General features: G+C 40.0%; 1 protein-coding gene across 1 annotated transcript; it reads left to right on the top strand.

Annotated features, from left to right (window-relative positions):
- Window positions 1-2,222: 2,222 nt before the first annotated feature.
- hcn4l (hyperpolarization activated cyclic nucleotide-gated potassium channel 4l) lies at window positions 2,223-22,548 on the top strand (the record flags this gene model as incomplete). Its single annotated transcript, XM_079450843.1, has 8 exons — window positions 2,223-2,884; window positions 8,332-8,755; window positions 10,986-11,147; window positions 14,242-14,460; window positions 16,125-16,271; window positions 16,402-16,642; window positions 20,540-20,704; window positions 21,026-22,548. The coding sequence occupies 8 exons, from the start codon at window positions 2,223-2,225 to the stop codon at window positions 22,546-22,548; spliced, it is 3,543 nt and encodes a 1,180-aa protein (XP_079306969.1).

Below are 22,548 nucleotides of genomic sequence, written 5' to 3'. Positions count from 1 at the left end.
GAGTCTTGCCCTATTTGTGTTTGATCATGTTCTCTTGGTGCTTGACCTATGCCTTCTTGTTTTATAAGTTTACTGTATATACTGAGTTTTCCAGTGTGAATAATAGGTTTTGTTAAAATATATGTTTTGAAATGCAAACTAAATGCAGCATATGATATTGGTTAACCAGTAGACAAAACAGAGTTTTTTCCACAAAATACTATGTTTAGTAATTATAAATGTAATTATTTATATAATAATATTAAACTGTATTTTCGCCATGCTTTTAAGCAAAATAAAAAGAGTCAAAGGGAAAGTGTAGCTAAAATGAAATATGGTAAGGGCTACATTTCTTGATGTGACTTTTAGTTTGACAGCGGAAGTTGTGGGTTTACGCGTCTACACGCAATTACGCATCGACGCGTCTAACGTCTGTACACGTTACGTCTAAAGACATTTCTGCCTAAATGGTCTTCCATATTGGCGTCACTTTTGAACGCGCAGGGTTCACCTTTGACGTCTTTTTCGTCGTTATGAAATTGTATATTGAATATAATTTGCAATGATGATGTTTCGGGGTTTGATTTAAGTTTACCGGACAGGATAATTGCGTTTATTTGACGCTATTAGTGCAGTATGAGCAAGTAGTAATGAAACCGTTTATTTATCGTAATATAAACAACAACAGGCGTTCAAAATTGCCGCCAGAAGCGGAGTTAAGTCAGCGTCGATGCCATTGGCTCTCCCGTGGCTCGTGACCGATCGCGTTATTCGCGGCATCTTCGTATGAAGTTATCGTACAGCTTCGGCGCAAAAAGGTCTGCGACATGAGTTGTTTGTATACTTTTACACTGTCTTTGGTCAGTTTGTGCAATGAATACACGTGACTGTACTTGTATTCGTGTTGTGTTTTATATGGTTTAGAATGTGATGGGTTAAGGGTGGGGTTGGGTACTCCAAAATTAAAGCCACAAGTTATTCTGAAATGCTAAGAATTTCACGCGTCTCGACGCCAAATGTGACGCCAAGGGGCGCTGACCCAGCGGCAAAGGATGACGAGTCGGGAATGAGAACAGGTGTGTACGGCACAGTATAAGCGTGACGTTAGACAGATTTTATTTTTTATGCATTAAGTAGGCCTACTAATCGTTATTGATGTTCACCGGTTATTAATAAAAAAATATCCTAACGTTAGTGTTCCTTTGTGATGATGAAAGATGATTTATCGTGCAGGATAATATACTAGACGACTTCTTAACACCATTACATTCATTGATAAAGTGTTGCGTGACGGTGACGCAATGTTTATGACGTTTTTCCGAGGCGCCTTTTTGTTATACTCACGCGGATACATCATAAACATAAAAACGAGACCCGCGTGGTCATCAGAAAACAGCCATACATCATCCATATTTGGCCTAACCTGCTACTTACCAAAGCGCCATACGGTCGGTCACCTAAATTAAACTCCTCCAACTAACAACCTGCATATGAATAATACATTACTCAGAAGTCATGTGTCTGATGCTGTCAAGCCAATTGATAAACAATGCCCAGATGTTAACACAGAGCAATACAAATCCTTCTCCACGCCATGACGTGTAAGGATGGATGACGCAAAATGTTACTTTTGCCATTGAAAAAAAGGTCACGATATTGTCTAAAATGCACCGCAAAAATCAGCAAATCGGTTTCTCAAGCAAGGCAATGTCATTTGTGTGTTTTTTCGCAACACCCCTAGCATTCGGTTTAGGTGGTGCGTGCTTATTTGCTGTCTGCGCTCCTATGGCAACGTAATAGATTATCCGTCTCCATGCACGTTACCACAATTGGACATCTTTTGCACTGTGGACCACTGGTGTGTCAATGGCCGGGAACAATCACATTATCGCGTTTTGAGCTCGGTAACTGCTGTTTGAAGAGTACTTTGGACAGAAGGATACAACGATTTGTCATTGAGGCGCGCGTCAATGTTTCTCATTCAGAGACGTCCGTCTCCCCGCATCCAGTGTGCGCGCTTTGATTCTGCGCTCTCGGGATCGGTGTCTAGTATTACAAGAACCTACGGATGCAGCGGGATGCGCTGGTGTATAAATATTTGCGCATTCATATATTTGACGACCTTTCGACAGTTTAAAGATCCCGTATCCCAAAACAAGTGATGTGCGTTTTTCTGCCTGCGTGTTCGTTCAAATGCTACGGACTGTGATTTGTTTTGTTAAGGTGGTCGTTTTTAAATCTCAATGGATAAGGTGCATTCTTCCATGCGCAAACGGCTCTACAGCTTGCCACATCAGTTTGGACACAATGCTATGACTCGAGAGGGCGAAGACGGCGACAAGGACACTCGGAGGAAGAGTGTCAAAATGAAGCATTTTCCCTCACCCTCTTCCATAGGGAGCACGAAAGGTGTCAGCGAGGCCAATAGTGGAGACGCGGAGACCGATGTGGGGAGACCCTTCAGAACCAACGTGAACGGCGACTGCCGGAGGTTTAGGGGCAGTCTGTCTTCCATCACCAGCCGGCATGCCCCAGACGCGGATCTGGCGGAGCAAAGGCGCCTCATCACCGAGGGGGATGCCAGCCCCGAGGACGACCGTCCCTCGGAGCAACCTGGATCTGGAGAAAGCCCGGGCGCACAAGGTGGTCGTAGCGAGGGGGCACAACAGGCGTGCTCTGATGAAGAGTCGAGTTTCATAAAGTTGGAGGATGTGGATCAGAACATGCCGGACGATGAGAGATTGTACCAGGCTGGGTTTATGCACAGGCAGTTTAGAGCGATGCTTCAGCCAGGGGTCAACAAGTTCTCGCTTCGAATGTTCGGGAGCGAAAAGGCTGTGGAGCGCGAGCAGGAACGGGTCAAATCAGCAGGCTTTTGGATTATTCATCCATACAGTGACTTCAGGTAATCCCCTTTTAAAAGTGAATTGTCTGTCATTATTGCTTATGTGTGTGCTTTCGCGTTTTCAGTGACCATTCTATATGTAACTTGACTTTGGCCTGCCAACAACAGCCCTTCACAGCAAGGAGCTGACAGAAATGAAAGTGTATTGTAGTTTGGCCAAATTAAATGTGTTGCATTTTCTATTTTTGGTTTGGTTTACTGATCAATAAAAAGTGTCTTTCTATGTCCTTGAGCATGCCAGGGATATTACAATTAGGCCCATCCCTGATCTCACCTGGTCATATTTACCCCTTTCCTATTTGAACGACACTGATACCATCCGAAGTGAACATCCACTGCTGGAACACACCATACAAGGGCAAACAGTGTCATCAAAGCCACCTGTCTCCGATTTACACAACATGCCTTTTAGGAGTTTTTGTGACGGGTCTGTGCTTTATCTGCATTAAACCGTCTCTGATCATCATCGCTCGTCTTCTTGAGTAAGACTTTGTTTCCAGTGCACAAGCGGCACTAAACATAAACTTAAACATAGAAATAAATGCAGCATAGACTTGAATCATTCTTATGGCACGCTTCTGTGTTCTGTCATTACGTTCTCAATATCACTGAACCCACTTTAATAGAGCTCTTGTCGTTGTGCACAGGCTGAGGTATAGGGTGATCAAAATGGGTTAACATGACGACAGGCATTATTGGGAGCAAACATGAGAGAGGATTATGACAACACAATTTATTTAATGGAACTCTGCTTGGTGTGGCTGAACGGTTTGAGTTGGAGGGGAGCGCCAGCGGGCAGGTAGCTGAAATGAATCACATGGCCAGTGGCAAAATTGTATAAGATGTACAAATGCATGTTCGTGATGAGCGGTTGAAACGGACGCTGTCAGGTCAGGGTCATGCTAAAAGGAGTCATTATTTACTTTTATTGTATGGAAAAAAACTGCTTTAATTTGATCTGATTTTGTTTCACAGAAGAAAGGAAATCGTACAGAGTTCAGATATAGATTCACATTCAGAATTTGGTGCCGTTTGCACGGCAGCCAAAGATAAAACTATCTAAAATGCATGCATTTTACACTTCAGGTCTGATCTCTGTGAATTTTATTTCAATATATAAAACATCTAGAGAATTGTTCTGTTAAGCATCAAATGACTGCAACCGCACAAGATATGTGTATGCATAAAACAGCTTTGTAAAGATTCACCTGTCACAAGACCTAAAGTCCTTTTCCATTAAATGTATTCTGAGGCGCCTGGCATTTTCAGGTGTCGTTTTCACATTCGCCCTTGTATTCTTTCTCTCCCATCAGCAACATCCCTCTCCCCGTTCCTCCTTGTGCTCTCTGACCTATCTCCCCTGAACTCGGTGAGGACACGAGTTGGGCGATGCTGGGCAGTTCCATTTGCTGATTGCATCACCTGGTTGATGCAGAAAACAAGTAGAGAGTAAGGATGTTGAGAGAGGCTGGCAGGTGCGGGGGGTTGGGGGGTGGAACGGTGTTTAAGGGGTTTTGGAATATAAGAGAGCAAAGAGAAATTTATTTGTTCTGACAAATCGCCACACAACCGCTCTGTTCAACAACGCATTTGTGAAGAGGTGGAAATATGATGGTCGCTTAAACAGTACGGGGCAGCACATTACTTTTCTATTAGCCTTGCCTTGCTTTCTCAGAGCTAAAAATTATCTATGACATTCAGATCAGTGGACTTCTTACATTTGAGCCCATTGGGTTATAGATTATTACTTTACAAAACACATCACTAAATTTCTATTTTATAAAAAATGTTAACACTTCAGCTGCTGTTCATCTACTCAGAAGCTGATTTGTATTAAAACTACATTTTCAACCTTTTCTTTATGTAAATGTAACACTAAAAAGTTTAATTAGTCATTTTAGTCATTTATAGATGGTTTCATTGGATGTATGCACCCGTGATGCAAAAATGGGCAGGAGAGATTCTTCTGTCTTTTACATTTCTGTAACGAGAGGTCACACCGTGACGTTTTGATCTTCTATTGGTCTCACGCACTCACTTGACGCAAATTCGCAGAGTTCACGAAACTTGAACTTTGCTACGCAGTGAAATATCTTTGGCTTGCGTTTCCAGTCTGACGCTTTGGCAAATGTATGGAATGGAAGCAAATGGAATGAAAAGTCAAGTGTAATCGTGGAATAAACAAAGAGAGAATTTCTTTTATATGTTATTATTTTATGTAATAATCATTTATTTAAATATTGTTGTTATTATATGTATATTTTATATCAAAATTTGGATATCAGTTTTACACAAATAAAAATTTAACTTGTGCTTTTTGCCCCAGGCAAGTTTTAATGGTAAACACAACATGTAAACATGTAAAGTTAACATTAATTTAAAAGCTCAAAAAGTGCTCATAGTTGAAGGACACTCCACCCGAAGTAGCTGAACTCATTTACTTGCATTATGGTTTCATTTCAAAACTACCAAACAAATAATGGCAAAAGTCGTGCATAATTTTTTTTTATAAAACTACAGTCGGCTAGTCAGTGGTGCAGACCATGTGGCTGACAGAGATGATGGCTAGATCTAGTGAGCAGAGGTGACACAGATTCCATAGAGAGATCATCAAAATTGGTGAGATGGGAATTGGGAAAGACAATTAGGACTCATAATATGCTAAGCAGCAACAGATAAGGATGGAGAACGAAGTGTGTATTTTTGGCAGTTTGGAACAGAAAGCTAATTATTGCAAAGGCTTTTGTTTGCATGAGACAAGTTCCCCTTTCTGTCATTTAACAGTCGCTCTGGTTTGTCTGTTGATTTTTTGGCCTAAATAAGCTGTTAAAGATTCCAAACATGCAGTCATAGTTTCCTCACCCTCATGTTATTCCAATCCTGTTTGATTTTCTTTAGGATTCTTTCTGCTATGAAATAAAAAAGGTGTTTAAAAAGATGTTCAGTGTGACTTTTCCATACAACGAAATTAAAGGGTGACCTGTTAGATACCTGACCTAAGATTTTACAAATTTATGAAATCAAATGTGCTATTCACTAATATACTAGTTTATTAGCTCTTTTAGATTTGCGAATATTAAATTTCACATACATAAATAAAAATGTATAAAGTCAATCCCCTCTTTTTTCAACACGGCCGTAAAGCAAGCCTGTGACCATTGTAAAAGTGATTCAGGTAAATATAAAAAGTGGCGGGGCCCATTGCACCGAAAAGTCTATCAGGGATGATGCAAGGTTATCGAGTTCAAACGGAATTTAATCTGGCCTAGTTTACAGAGGTTGGTATGAATGCTTTGCGTTATGGTTATGAAATAGTACATAGCGTTCAAATAGTATGTCAAATAACATTTAGGTCTTGCATCATAAAAATACAAAAACTGCTCCCTAGAAAGGGCACGTTACTTTGTAACTTTCCTTTTGCCTACCGACTTCTTTGACCACAAGAGCATCTGTCCGAGACCAAATGTCAATGGCAAATCCTTTATAATCTGAAAACTGTCCGGGAATAATCTGGCAGATTTAGTGACACTTCATATAGATGGTTTGTTCTTGTTTAATCTCCCCAAAGCTCATTTCAAGCATTGTGAAAGAGAGCACTCCAATGCAGAAGTAGTATTTTTCCATTCGACTCAACTCATGTTTTCATTTCATTCCATACTAAACTGCCTTTAAACTCTACCTTTTATAGCAGAGCTGTAAAACATGCAACCCAGTATCATGACTAATTGCTATTGATTATGATGACTAATCATCATTATCACAATGATAATTGCATGAACAATCATTGAAATATAAATGTATGCTATCATGACTGCTCATGTTGATGATTATTATTCAGTCACAATGCTGTCCTTGAAGTTCGACTATCTTCTTTGGTTGATTTGAGTAATCATTGTGCTTAAAAAATTAAGTATTTACTTAAGTAATAAGTATTTACACTAACTGTTTACATTAAAGTCCCTGTGAAGGAAGTCGCGATCGTTTTTTTACTTCTGTATTTTGATACATTTCCTAGTTAAATGGAATTTTGATTGAGACAAATAGTGGGCGTGGCTTTCATCTTTTTCTATAATTTGATTTAATGTATAAAAGCAGCCATTGCATTTTGAAATAGAACTGGCAGCAGACTGACAGCTGAAGGGGAGGAGTTAACGGATGCTCCGCCGAAGCCGTCTAACACACGTCACTTAATTTTAATTGAAGATTATGAGGGCACACGATTTTTAAAAAGAGAATGACCCACATTGATAAACTATTTACCATAAACGCTGCAATATTTCATCCAAAAAATAGGCATTGTAATTTTTTATTTCACTGGGACTTTAAGTTTAAGGAAAACTTTAAGTTAAATCGAACTCTTAGTGTTTTTCTTGCTGGTTGTGTTTAACAACACGTAGTCCCACAGGAAGTCTCTGAAAAGCTGACATTCTCACATTCTCTCTGTGTAATCCATAGTAGGCCAGACGGTATATCAGCCCTTTGCATGATCGATTTCTGCTTATGTTTAATCTATGACCTGGAATTTATAACCAAGCATATGGTCCGAAAACATGTTGATTTTGTTAAAATATACATATGAATGACCTTGTTGTTGTTTCTCTAATGAAAGTATATCAACATTAAGGGAGCCAAAAACAGTAGAGTTGTGTTAAATAGAAGCATTATCGAGTGTTTCCTGGAACCAGAAAACACTGCCCTTTAGTATTTCATTTAGGCTTATTAGGGCCGGTGGGGTAATTAATGTTGCATTCAGCAATTATGCCGGCTTGTTTTTGTATACACATTTCGCCCAGCAGATCTTTTATTGATGAAATGGCGGTCTTGCCAGAGGTCTCCTGGATGTCTTCCAGCCCATTTCATTTACATACGTATGACACATCCAATTACGAGGGACTCATCCATAAATGGCAAGCAATAGCCCAACCAATTGGCCGTTTCCAGCATCATGCAGAATTTCAGCTCATGAAGCGTTTTTTTGGTAAATTTGGAGTAGTGGAAATCTTTTAGACTACTGTTTGATCACTAACACCATAATACTTTGGGAAACTAACAGCAGGAAATTAAGTCTATGCTTTTGGCAGAGACTTTTATCCAAAATGACTTGCATTAAAGGAATAGTTCACCTTAAAAATAAAAAATCGGTTATTTACTCACCCTGTTGTTATTATAAACCTGCGAGACTTTCTTTCTTCTGCTAAAAAAAATGTTGGTAACCAAAAACCATTAGTCTCCATTGACTTCTATTTTATGGACACAAAAGCAATAGAAGTCGATAGGGGACCAACGGTTTTCTGTTACCAAAAGTTTTTTGAAATATCTTCTTTTACCCCGAAGACCTGTTTTACCCCGAAGGCCCTTTTTCAAGTAAATGGCTTTTAAAATATCATTCTAAGCTGTACGGCATCAAATACAGTGTGTCTTCCTAACACTCATTTCACGTCCTCCAGGTTCTACTGGGATCTGATCATGCTCCTCCTGATGGTGGGCAATTTGATCATCATCCCAGTAGGCATCACATTCTTTAAAGATGAACATACCCCTGCCTGGATAGTCTTCAATGTTGTCTCTGACACGTTCTTCCTGGTGGACCTGGTGTTGAACTTCCGCACGGGGATCGTGAAGGAAGAAAACACGGAAATCATCCTGGACCCTCAGCAGATCAAGGTGAGGTACCTGCGGAGCTGGTTCGCCGTGGATTTTATCTCTTCCATCCCTGTGGATTACATCTTCCTTATCGTGGAGACGCGCATCGACTCGGACTTCTACAAGACGGCGCGGGCGTTGAGGATTGTGCGTTTTACAAAAATACTCAGTCTGCTGAGGCTGCTTAGATTGTCAAGGCTGATTCGATACATCCACCAATGGGAGGAGGTGAGCTGCACTTGTAATCGTAACATATCGCTGTTGGACTGAAAGATTGCATCTTCAAAACTGCCACTTGATTTTTAAAAAGTAATGAAACACTGTGTCATCAAAGTTGACAATTTTTTTTAATACTTCTTCTTGAGCAAATATTTGCAAAACCCACTGACAAACACGAAAGGTGACCAATAGTAATGATTTATGATTAAAAAATCATAGACCTTATTTTATACTGGGGCTGTAGTTTCTCCAAGTAGAATGTGATATGTTGTACTTTGTAAAATAAGGCTGTGTTGATTCAACTCACAATTGTGTAAAATATGGACAAACCCAACCGTTGGTTTAAATTAGTCTACTAAATGTTCTTAAAATGTCCACATCTAAAGGGATAGTTCAAACAAAAATGAAAATGTTGTCATTATTTATTCATTCTCATGTCATTCAAAATCTATATATGACTATTTCTTCTGTGGACACAAAAAATATATATTTTGAGAAAACGGTTGCAAATCTGTGGTTTTGTGTCCATGCAATAGAAGTCGTTTGGGACCAATGTTGTTTGGTTACCAACATTCTTCAAAATATATTTTTTGTGTTCTGCCAAAGAAAGAAAGTAATACAAGTTTGGATTGACATCAGAGGGAGTAAAACATGAAAGAATCCTCTTTTTGAAGGGTGAATCACTTTTAACCAAACTAACCAAATCAAAGGATGAAACCACTTAACAACCTGAAATAGGTTCATTTAAACCAAACGGTTGGGTTTATTCATATTTAACTATGAGTTGAATCAACCCAACACCAACAAGAAAATCGTAAAACAGTCACCAGAAAAGTTCTGAAGCTATCATATTTACAAAATCAAGCGTAGCGTCAGTTCTGGTGGTCACATGAGTCAAACTTGCATCAGCCGATCACATCGGGTGTAGAAAATCAACGTTAACCAATAATCATAATACAATACATACTAGACTGCATCCAATTTAACTTGCCTTTCTGTGCAGCACTCAAAACCCACCTCCATCCCCATCTCCTCCATATTTGCCTGTATCTGTCGGATAATTTTAATTAAATTCTGTTACGCATCATGAACTGTTCTGGTTTCTCAGGTAGGGGGGCATGTATTGCTGCGATCCCGCTGTATCCAACCAAGGCTGCATGAAATGGTGGAGAATTTGCCCAGAACAGTTTCATTCTGCCAACCTTAAATATCGCTATTGTTTAAAGGGGTCATATGCGAATACTTGTTTTCATGTGACTTTGGTGCATTATAAGTTGCCCATGCATGTATAAGACACGTACAACTGCGGAAAATTTAAGTGTCGGAACAAAAAATGCATTCTATCTAAAAGCGAATGCTCACCCAGACCTGTCTGAAACGCCTTGTATAACCACATCCCCACAAATCTACGTCAGTTTGAGGTATGATTTGATTTAAGACCTTCCAAATGTGTACACAGGTAAGGTGGGCGTACCTGTCAGTACATTTGCTTTGGAACCTGATGTTCCAAATATGGTAAGAGGGGTTACATTTCCATCGCACGCTTGCAGTATTCGACTGATCACTACACACCGGTTAAGTGGACAATCCTCGCTTTTCAGAACGATGAGCTTTTTTAGCCGTGTCATATGACCCCTTTAAATATTTGACGACACTGGTCTTTACAGAACTTCCCATGTTTGAGTCCTATATCCAAAATTCAGGGGCTGCTTTTAATTCTAAGGGGTCCTATTCTAGCTCAACCTAAGAATAGTTTCTGCACTTCCAAATTAAACAGACAATTACGAACAATTGCAGACAACTATGTGTTATCCAGTCCTACCATTGTTTGTCCATGGAAAAGTTAAAAGCGTGACCCTTTAATTGCTTCGATCGGTCGACCCTATCAGCCCACAACCTTGTGAGTTAAAGGAAATCTATTGGAATCCTTACTTTAATTCTTTAATTACTGCTCTTTGGAAACTCCACCTTTTTGTCTGCTGTAGGGGGGATGGGTTCACATCGATGGCGTTATAGATTGCGGGTAACATCGCGTGTCACTGATCTCCTAGGAACTATTAGTGACATTAGCGGAACAGATACGGGACCTTATGTAATACCCCACAAACCATGTGTTGTGCTACTATAAACCAGCTTAGGAACAATGTGGCCTAGAACTCAAAGGATTAAATCTTAATTGTGGCCCATGCAGCATATTCTAGTCCGCTGAGCCTCTCCGTCCTCTCTTTCTTCTTCGTAGATATTTCATATGACCTATGACCTTGCGAGTGCCATGGTGCGCATTGTGAATCTGATCGGAATGATGCTGTTGTTGTGCCACTGGGACGGCTGTCTGCAGTTCCTCGTGCCCATGCTTCAGGACTTTCCCTCAGACTGCTGGGTGGCCAAAAACAAAATGGTGGTAAGTGTGAAGTGTAGACGCATGTCGGTTTTCCCTTTGTTCTCCTCTCGCCCTGGTTTATTTAGTCTCTGCCTCAGATGGCCCACAGTCTGTTTTTTCCTGACCGGCTGATGCATATTGCATACAAAACAGGAAAGTACTTTCCAGATCTGGCAAGCTTTAATCTGATTGGCTGACTTTACCGAACTTCAGAGGACACCTCTATTTACCTGTCTGTCAGAAAACAAATTAGTGGTTTTAAGGTACTGAGGTACAATGGGTTATTTTGAGGATGAAATAGTCACTGGATTTGCCAGGTTCATAGGTCATCATTCATAATAAAATGTTGTATCTGTTAATATTAGTTAATGCACGATGAACCAATGGGTATAATTGTATTAAGATCCACAAACATTACCAGAAATTCTTAAATGTTGATAAACTATACTGCTCATTGTTAGTTTAAGTTAGCTAATGCATTTACTTGTATTAACGAATACAAAGTTTTTGTAAAGTATTACCAAACTAAAAATAAAATGGTAATTATGAAAAAAATGGATGCAACATATTAAATGGATACTTCATATAACATTCACTGGAACAAGGCCACCTGCATTATTTCCTGGCGCAGCATGATAAGCGTTTGGCCCTAAAGTGTCAGTCCTGAGCAATTCATTGTTATTGCAACCCATTGTTATGCTTCATTTGCATTTATTAAATATTACCTTCTGCTTCCCTCCATCTTCTGATATCAAGAAGGCGCGTGTAATCACGCTTCCGCTAAATTGAGGGATGGTTCTTTCTCACTAGCCTTTAGTCAAACTCCTGTCAGACATACATAGAAACACTGTCACTTTCAGTCTAACACTCTCTCGCTCTCTCTTCACACACATGCACTTTCCATCACATTGTGATGTTCTCGACTCTATTTTCTCTCTTCTCCCTCTCATCGGCTTATGGGTCAGTGTCAAAAAAGGATCCTTGAGACGATCAAAGAGTGGTCTTCGATAATATAAATACATTCCTGTTGGTTGGTTTATATTAAAACACACCATAGTTGCTTTTAGGGCTGCAACAACGAATCGATAAAATCGATAAAAATCGATTATTAAAAATGTTGGCAACGAATTTCATTATCGATTCGTTGTATCGCGCGACTATAACGCGCGCCACATGTTTGAGTGGCGTGAGCGTGGCGTTTCTGTTGCGTGTCAGCTCTGTGGCGGCTGCGTCGTGTTTTCTGTATCTTTGCACACCAGCACCGTGCCTGACGCGGCGCTGGCGCGCTGCTGCTGCTATAGGTGACATAGAGGGAGGCCGCCGACAGACAAGGGTCTTGTATTCACGACAAGTTTAAACTTTTTTCACATAACCTACACCTTCCAAAATCCGAAAAATGAGTAAGTAGGCTGTCTGTTTATTTAAATAACATTTCCAAATGTTTTGTAGCTTTATTACCTGATGTTGGACCGTCACTCAGATGACACACTAGACTACGTTGTTATTGTAGTGTGTCATATTTTTTTCCATTTTTAATCACATTGTTAAGAGCATAAAAAACAAAAATAATTCAGTCACCAATACTTTTTGGGGTTTAATACGAACCACAATTCGTATTAAGATGATTCTCAGATATGTTATTAAAGATGTAACGTAATCAATTGATGCACGAGTTTACTTTATGCAATATGTGTTTCAGATGGACATAAATTAATATTCCCATTCAATGCAATGTATCTTTTCATTGGATAGCCTAAGCATTTTCTTGGAGGAAGATTTTATGGAAAAAGGTAGTTAATTGGAGTATTCATTTGCAACATTTTAGTAATAATATCTCATACTTAATAGGAATATTAATGTATAATTTATTTCAATATTCACTTTTTGTTTCTCCAAAAATGCATTATAAACATGATTTAAGTCCTGATGTTTTCTACAGTGGACATGTAAACCCCGTAACGTGTAGATGTTGGTTTAATGAAATTCAATTTGAAAATACGTTCAAATAAATGATGATTAGCTTTCAAACATCAAAATGGCATTCATTAATATGTATTCGTGTACAAAATTACATATAAACATCTTTTCCTATTCTATTTTGCCTGGAAACGCTTCCAACACGCTTGCGTGTCTCGTGAAAAATAGGCGTCGATTCAATTCCTAGCATGCACGCGTTTTCCGTGCGGCTCGTCTCACGCAGGCAGTGTGCAAGCTCTAACCTGTTAACATGGGAGCCGATTTAAAAACGGTCACGCCAGGCTTCTGAGACGCTCACGCCACGCATCTAGTGTGTCACAGGACTAAAAAAAGTTGATCGCGCAGCATAGCGGAGAAAAAATAAATTAAAAAAGCAGAGCGGAGGTAGAGGAAAGACCATCAGAGAGACCCGAAAAAATTCCAGAAAAAAACAGCAAACCATGAGAGGCTTCTTGATGGGAAATGCATCATGTAAACCACAGCCAGCTGTAATAATGATATAATAAGTAATAATAAAGCTTTTGAAATATGTTTTGCAATGTCAGTTCTATTTTTCAATAAAGGGTTGAAAATGAATGCTTTTAAAAATTTGTATCCGATTCATCGATTAATCGAACAAATAATCGACAGATTCATCGATTATTAAAATAATCGTTAGTTGCAGCTCTAGTTGCTTTACAATGTTTCTGTATTGTTTTTACTATTTTCTGTAATATGAAATAAATTAATGGTTTAAAAATGTGTGTAACCTAATTATTATTTAAAGCATTAAAACAATACCTATTTATTTAATTAATATAATATTTAATGATACTTTTCTGTTTACAATCTCAATACAGTTACAACACCTATAGACATTTTTGACTTTGACCAAAAATTTATTTTAATTTAGAAGTTTCCAAAATAAAATTGTCATCAGAGAAAGTGTGCATTCAAGCCAAATTACATTTTAATATATTTTTTATTATGGTATTAGCCAAAAAACGAATGTCACATCATTAATCCTTATATCCTTGCACTCTCGCTGTTCCACTTTCACCCTTTTTCCTATTTCTATGCTGTCTATCACAATGGCTGTCTTTCATGCTCATAATTATATTCACGCTTTAATCAGGTTCATTTATCTCTCTCTCCTCAGAATGACACGTGGGGTCAGCAGTACTCTTATGCCCTCTTTAAGGCCATGAGCCACATGCTGTGCATCGGCTACGGCATGTACCCTCCCGTGGGCATGACGGATGTTTGGCTGACCATCCTCAGCATGATTGTGGGCGCAACCTGCTATGCCATGTTTGTGGGCCACGCAACTGCCCTCATTCAATCACTGGACTCCTCACGAAGGCAGTACCAGGAGAAGGTCAGTTAAAGATGACTCCAAAGTGCTATAGAATGTAGGACGTGATGATGTGAATATTCAGATGCAGGAGGAGGAGGAACTGCCTTATTAAAATTTCATCAGTGCAAAGATGAAAATTCCTTTGCTAAAAATGTTAAATATAATTTTTTTTGTGTGAAGAAATAGAAACATTTCCAGACAAGACTAACAGAGAGAAAATGAAAAAGTACGAAGCCTCATAGAAAGTTTGTGACCCTTGTGGAGATCAGTACATGGCTTTAACATGTCTGTGAGTAAGCTGGAGTGGTAATTGAACTGTTGTCATTTTCCGCGAGGAGAAGTGCTTTGACCTCTGCTGTGTTAAAAGATTCAGTCAATTCAGCCCGACCGTGGTTGTCGTGGCAACCTGCATTGTTGATACAAAGAGGATGTATTGATGTACAATTTCCTCATGGACGTCTCCCTCTTTCTTGTATCTTTTTCTACAAGGATTCAATCCTCTGTCAATACAATGTTTTGTTTTCCCAAAAGCGGAATGTGCGGCGAACAACTGTTTTGATTACGGTTTCACAGTACATAATATCTGAAAGAGCTCTGAGAAAAAACAAACAGAGAGAGACTAAAAGAGAGAGATAAAACAGCATTAGAGAGATAGAGAGAGAGAGAGAGAGAGAGAGAGAGAGAGAGAGAGTAATGGAGATTAGGTTAGGTAGAGTTCAACAGGGATAAAATGCTGGAGTTGTCAATTCGTCCTGTTAACTTAACACGCGATTTCATTACCTGCTATACTGGTGCTTTAAACACTTCTATTGGATCTATTCTGAAATATATCGAATCTTTCATTCTATACGATCTCTTCTTAGTGCCAATGTGATTATCGGCTTCCATTTCCCGAAAAAGAACGAGTTCCAGCTACACATTATGATTCGTGCATGCCTCTCGGTGGCATTTGAGCGATCGACTTCACACCCTCGTCTGTCTCGGGAGTCGAAACTTAACTGTATGGCGTGGCATTATTTCTTTTTGTTTTAACTCCTCTCTGCCGGCTTTGTCCCCTGCCCTTGAATATGATAATAGAAGAGCCACTCGAAGGGTCTGCAGCGGAGTTACCGACTGTTACTGTTTGCAGCTGGCATGGCGGGAAGATTTACATGTGGTGAAGGGCAGTTTGAACTAGGGAACCGTCAACCGGCCGAACAGGAGTTCTTGAAAGTGGGAGAACGTAGGAAACGACATGCCCACATACAAAGTCTCCTGAGCTATATAAGAGCAACATCTGAGCGATCCGATTTTTCATAGTTTATTTGTAAGGTTTAAAAGTCGTTGTATCGATCAATTTCGAAGACACAAATGACATAATAAACAGATAGCACAAGGGGAGGGGGTGTAAAATAAACCCTATCAATACGTCCTTCCTCGGAGTCAAAGAGACAGGCAGGGAGAGAGAGACAAACAGAACGACAAAGATAAATGGTGAGATGGCCGCTGATGTGAAAACACTGCAGAGCTTTGCAGATGGAGCCCGGAGACGTGCAGAAACAAGTGCCATAAATAAACCCGGACCTGGACTGTTACACAAGGCCGTCTGTTGTTTCGCGAGACATTTTGTCAATATTTATTTGTCAACAGCAGGGTGTAGTTAGAGATGCAACTACAAAAACTTGGTGTCTGTGTTCTTTGTACAGTACAAACAGGTGGAGCAGTACATGTCCTTCCACAAACTTCCAGCAGACATGCGGCAGAGGATCCACGATTACTATGAGCATCGCTATCAGGGGAAGATGTTTGATGAGGAGAGCATTCTGGGAGAACTGAACGAGCCACTCAGAGAGGTCAGTTGTAAATCATACACCAGATTTTCTAATATTTGTAAACCTTACATGTTAACTTGCTGTAGTATTGAAATGTTATTTGGTTATCATCAATATATGTGGTTTAACTATTCTTCATTTCCGTTTACAGGAAATCATCAGTTTTAACTGTCGAAAGCTTGTGGCCACCATGCCTTTGTTCGCCAATGCAGATCCCAACTTTGTGACTTCCATGCTCACCAAGTTGCGTTTCGAAGTGTTCCAGCCAAGAGATTACATTATCAGAGAGGGGACAGTGGGAAAGAAGATGTATTTCATCCAACACGGCGTACTAACTGTCCTGACAAAGGGCAGCAAAGAGACAAAGATCTCGGATGGTTCTTACTTTGGAGGTAAGAGAACCCTTATGTCAGCGCCTTTAGCGACTGTTATCTGTTGGTTTGATGCAGTGCATTATATGGTTTGGTGTGGAATCAGTTTGAGCTGTTTGCAACCTCAGAGCCCATCTGCGGTTTTGTGGTTGATGAAAGAAAAATATTGGATTGCTCAATAAATGCTCCTCTTTGTGGTCATACAAAATGATTGAGAAATAAAGTTTCATAACAAACAGAAATATGAACTAAGGTGTCCCATAAACATCGACGTATTTCTTTTACAATTGTGATTTTCTTTTCTCTAAAGTGAAATAAAAGGGTATTTATTGTGTGTTGCTCGTCTTAAAAGGAAGGGGTTTGATCCAGAGAATATTTAACATTGCAGCTATGAGCTTAATATAGTTTTTGTTGCTCACTGAAAGAAAAATGAAAAATCAAAGATGAGATTTTTGTCTCATAGACATTCAAATGAATAAATGGAGGGCAAATTAAACCGTTTGCTACTGCATTTTAGATATGTATATATTTTTATATCAGATATTTCTCCTCACAAAAAGATCCAGAAATCTTCTAAATCTTCCAGTTATGAATGTTTACAATGTCAGAAAGAAATCTCAACAATCTGGAATCAAAAGTAAATAATATTGAGGATTTCATTTATTATTGGTATTTATTTTACCTCCACAATCTACCTGTACATTCATTTTACACCTATATTCTTCGTGTGTTTTTTTTTTTGCTCATGCAATTGCAATTCTAAGGTACTTTTATGGTACTAGTTGAATAAATGAATAAATACATAAAAGAAACCCAAGTAAGACTCCCATCAAATCTTCAAAGCTATGAAAAGGTAACATCTAACAATACAAATTCTTTGGTCAGTTGCGGTATTATAGTGAGGAGTAATTTTCCAAAACTACATTGCATTTCATACATTTTTTTAGTGCAGTGTGTCCTCATTATTTTGGCCCATTGTCCTACAAAAGAAAATATTTAAACGCATAAATCTCCATTTTTCCATTAGGTCTATATTTATGTGATGATTATTTTGAAGCATTGCTTGGAATGATGCAGATTTACTGTAAGCTTCACATTAATGATTTTGCATTGAAGTTGCAGATCCCTAACTTTGAGAGAAGACATGTTTTGTTTTTATTAGAGAGGTTTAATACGCTTAATGTTCAGGCTGGTACCACTTTGTTCTTAAAAGTTGTCGGCTGGTTCTCCAGGGGAACCAAATCACTGAATGGCCTCACATCAGGAGCCTGGGGAAATTCCTCGCCCCGACATAAGCTAACCATTCATGAAATGAATTTCCTTCAACTCATTCAAACAAAAGATTGAGGAAGGAGACAAAGATAACAGTTTGTGTTGAGTCAAGTCTTCAGAGGCCATTCTCTGCAGTTTTCATGATTGCGACATTTAATTTTTGTGGATCACATGGAATTTTTGTACTTTTTAAATTCATAAAGTCATAAAAGCGTAATTTTCACCTGATGGCCATTATTGTAAAAGAACACAAACTGCCATTTATCCACAATCTAATTTACAGTGTAAAGGGATGCATTTATATACTATGTACCATATTAACTTGAGTGATGCAAATATTTAGAAAGAACTGATACACCTTTCCATCTCCCCTGGCTCATTTGAGGTCATTACATGTTCAACAAGCCGATCATAATCTCTTTTCATATAAACCTGGTGTGAAAGTACGGAAAGGAAGAGCTTGTTGGATTTTGGTTTAGTTCAGAGCTCACCTAGTCCCCGTATGCCATCTCTCTCTCTCTCTCTCTCTCTCTCTCTCTCTCTCTCTCTCTCGCATGGTTGCACTTCTTTGTGATATTCAATATTAAACTTTGCTCGTTATTCTTTTGTTTCTTCTCCACTTCTCCTTCTTTCGCCACCCTTTATCAGCTCCCTCTTTCTAGTACAGAGAAGGAGAGATTAATCCCAGTCTGGTTTACTTCTTTATCTTACCGGAACGACACCACTTCATTTCTTCACATTCAGGGCCAATGGCACTATTTATCACCCTGTATTCTCATTATTTGGTTTGCACATAGGATGAATTGCCAATAGAGTAAAAGCGCTGCCGTGGTATTTTTTTCTAACTATATCACTGTCCTGGGAAATAAAACTCTCTTCTCTGACAGCCTAGTAGAAGCTGATGTGCCGTAAGCATTAGCCAATCAGAAAACTAGCAGGTTCTCCTCCAGCTGTCGTCTTGAGAATTTGGGTTGGCTGACATGACTTTGGTAGGCGTGTTTTGCTGGAAAAGAGGCAAAGATTGCAAAATGTTCAGTTCACTTTTAATTACAAGTGTAGTTGTGTGTAGGTGCATTTCTTTTTTTTAAATAGGCAATAGACTTTGTAGTCAATAGACATTGACCAAAACGAGTAAGTGGGTCTGTTTTCCTAGAAGATAAAGTCTGTACTCAAGTAAACTATCAGTATCAGGTAAAACGTAACTTTGAGTACACTAGCATATGACCTAAGACCTTTCAGACATAAAGATGATGGTGCCATACGATGCCATATCAGAACTGATTTTCACCAAATAGTTCCATAAACAAGACGTTGCACGAAAGGTTCTTTGTAATATCTATAAAGGCTAAGAAATATTTTTCTTTTAGGAAGTGTTGACTGAATGTGTCCTTTTTCTCTATGAAGAATCTTTTGTAGCTCCTTTTTTATGAGTGTATTAGCATTGATTATACATCCTGCATAACGTTCCTCACAGAACATCTCGCACACTTATTTCTTCAGCGTTGCGAGTGCTATGAACTAAAATGTGAACTTCTGGGAAAACAATATAACAGTATTACTTAGGTGCGAGGACAGGATACTGACTGGGATCCCCAATTTCCACATTAGTGTTGACAGTCCCATGTGTCCGCCGCTCGAGCCGGCTGCTTGTCTGTCACTTTGAAATTTTCTCAGTGCTTCAAATACAGCTTTGCGCTGTCATCTGACCAGACAGATGATAGCTGGGTGCAAGTATAAGCTGTCAAAGTGGTATTTTGGGTCCATCTGGGTGCCGATTAAAGAAGACCGTCATAAGACTATAGCTGTAGACTGAGTCACTGCATTTACAAAAAGGATATTTAATTCATGATTTCCACTATTGTGAATTTCTGCACATATAACAGTGCTGGACTTCCCTACACCTAGACTGAAGAACTATTATGTTTAATGCTCAGTTACAGGCTTAATACAGGGAAAATATAAATGTTTTCCTTAATGCTTGCATGTACTCTATACGGTGACCGCAAAATGTATTTGGACACTTAAGCCATATACAGTATGTGAATATCATTGCATTAGATACTAAGATGTATATCATGTAGATTTGTTCGATTTTGAATAATGAAAATCAAGCGTAGCAGGTCACGTGAGTCTAGCTTGCATCAGCAGATCACTTCAGGTGTAGCTAATCAACGTTAACCAATAGTCATACAACACACTAGACTGCATCCTATTTAAATCTCCTTTTTGCTCCTTATCAGCTGCTTAATCGTGCTGCACTCAAAACCCACCTCCATCCCCATTTCCTTCATATACCTGTATTTGTCGGATCATATTATTTAATCCTGTTACGCATCATGTTCTGCTCTGGTTCCCATTCCCGTGTCTGTACTGAAGGGGGAATTTACTTCATACTGTACATCCACTAGGAGTAACCTTGAGATCACTTGGTTAAAAGTGACTCAGTTCTAAGAAAATGGTCTAACATGTGGGATTCCTTTAAGTTTTTGTATCTAAATGCAATGCTATTCAGACATCTCAAATGTGTCAGCCGTGTCCCAATACTTTTATGGGCCAATGTACGTCATTAGTTGTAGGATTAAACGTATAAGTAAACGCTTTACCAGTTCTACATTTCTAATGGCTCATGTTGTTAAACCTGTACAGAGATCTGCTTGCTGACCCGAGGTAGAAGAACAGCCAGTGTTCGAGCGGACACATACTGTCGTCTTTACTCGCTCTCTGTGGACCATTTCAACGAGGTGTTGGAGGAGTACCCCATGATGCGACGCGCCTTCGAGACTGTGGCTCTCGATCGCCTTGACCGCATAGGTGAGAGCTGTAATTGTATTACAGCTGTTCTGAGATTATAACCTGTAAAGTCATTTTCTCAGTTTAAGGGGGAGATTTTTTGTAATATAGTGTAATATAAATCTTTGGGGTCCACAGAATGTGTCTGTAAAGTTTCAGCTCAAAATACACCGCCAATCTTTTATTATTCCGTGCTCTTAATGCCCAGTTTTGCATGTGAGAGTTTGGAATCATTTGTGGTAACCCCATTCATCTTAACCTTTATCGTTATTTGCAAGCTTTTATTTAGTCAAACTTTATTACTGAGTTTGATATCTCTGCTTTGTCCACTTCTCCTTCAAGGAAAGAGGAATTCGGCGCTCCAACACAAGGTCCAACGGGATCTGAATTCCGGAGTGTTCAACTACCAAGAGAACGAGATCATCCAGCAGATTGTGCAGCACGACAGGGACATGGCCCATTGTGCCCACCTGCTGCAAACATCTCCCCCGGCTCCACACCCAGCACCTACACCATCATCCCACACTCCTGTCATCTGGGCGCCTCTTATCCAGGCTCCTCTTCAAGCCGCTGCAGCTACCACTTCAGTTGCCATTGCCCTGTCTCGCCACCCCCATCTGCCTCATACGCTCTTCCGCCCCCCTGTCCCGCTGCTTGCCTCTTTGAAGGACCAACCAGGGTTTGTAAAACAGTTCCCAACATCTTTGTCGGGCGCCACTGCATTTGGCGGCTCCTCGTCAGCTAGCTCGCAGTTGAGCTCTTGTATAGAGACCCCTATTCTGGACACGCTCAGGACTGAGAGATCACCTACCTCCACCCCTCCACCACTCTCGACTAGTTCTCTACCATCCGCTATCACCACAACCATCACCACCACCACTTCCCGCATCACAGAGTGTTCCATTAATCCCTATAGATCCCTTGCCTCTCATGGCTCCAAAGACTTTAGTGTTGCCCAGCTTCATTCTCAGCCACATCAGCTTCCTCAGGCCTCCTTTCCCAGCTTTGCTGCATCCCTTCCTGGGTTCTTCCAAAAAGGAGTTCAGCTTGCAATTCCCCCCGTATCCACCCTTACACCTTTGATAGCACATTCAGTAAATCCCATACTGACCCAACTGCATTCAGCACAAACTAATCCTCAACCTACAAAACCTAGTATGGACTTGACTAAAGTTACCAGGACAGTTTCCCAATCTCCTCTAAAAGAGTCCCCTATCTGCTCCAAGAGCATGCTAGAACAAGTCCCAATTGTCCCATCCCAGCACCCTCAAACTGGTCTACAGCCTGACGTTTTCTTCCAGCTGTCCCAAGAACCATCTGCTCTTGCTTCCTTAGCACAATATGGGTCAAAAAATGCATCCCCGTGTAGCACCCCTTCAGCTTGGAGCCCGACGTTCCAGAGTCCTACGGTGGAAAAGATGATGTCCACGCATAGCCATCCTGCAAGCATCTCTGGTTCCCAAAGCTCGCTCCTGACCCCTCAGACATTATTTCCGCCACCGTCCCGACCAAGAGAAAGGGGTGGATCACTGGTTGATTTACCTTCCCAGGACTTTAGCACCATTTCTATTACCCTTCCAACTCCAGGACCGCATGAAAAGTCCAAGCTGGTTGGACGAGGACCACAACCTCCGGACTTGTCCCAGCATAGAGGATCAGCTTCAGGTTTTTCACCTCTCCCCTCAACCCCTGCTGTTATCAAACCATTTAGCTCAATACCTGGTCACGTTGTTTTATCGAGACAAACATCAAAGTTGTCCATAAGTCAGACTGCATCCTTAGGTGGATCGCCGGCTCATGAGTCTAGTGATAGGTCCGCCCCTAGCACACCAACTTTGCACCCAAAACTCCCATCGAACTTGTGA

This window comes from Barbatula barbatula (genome assembly GCF_947034865.1).
Source record: "Barbatula barbatula genome assembly, chromosome: 25".
In the NCBI taxonomy this organism is placed as follows: Eukaryota; Metazoa; Chordata; class Actinopteri; order Cypriniformes; family Nemacheilidae; genus Barbatula; species Barbatula barbatula.
The sequence above is the reverse complement of the archived record's forward strand: the minus strand, read 5'-3'. Positions and strand labels throughout refer to the sequence as shown.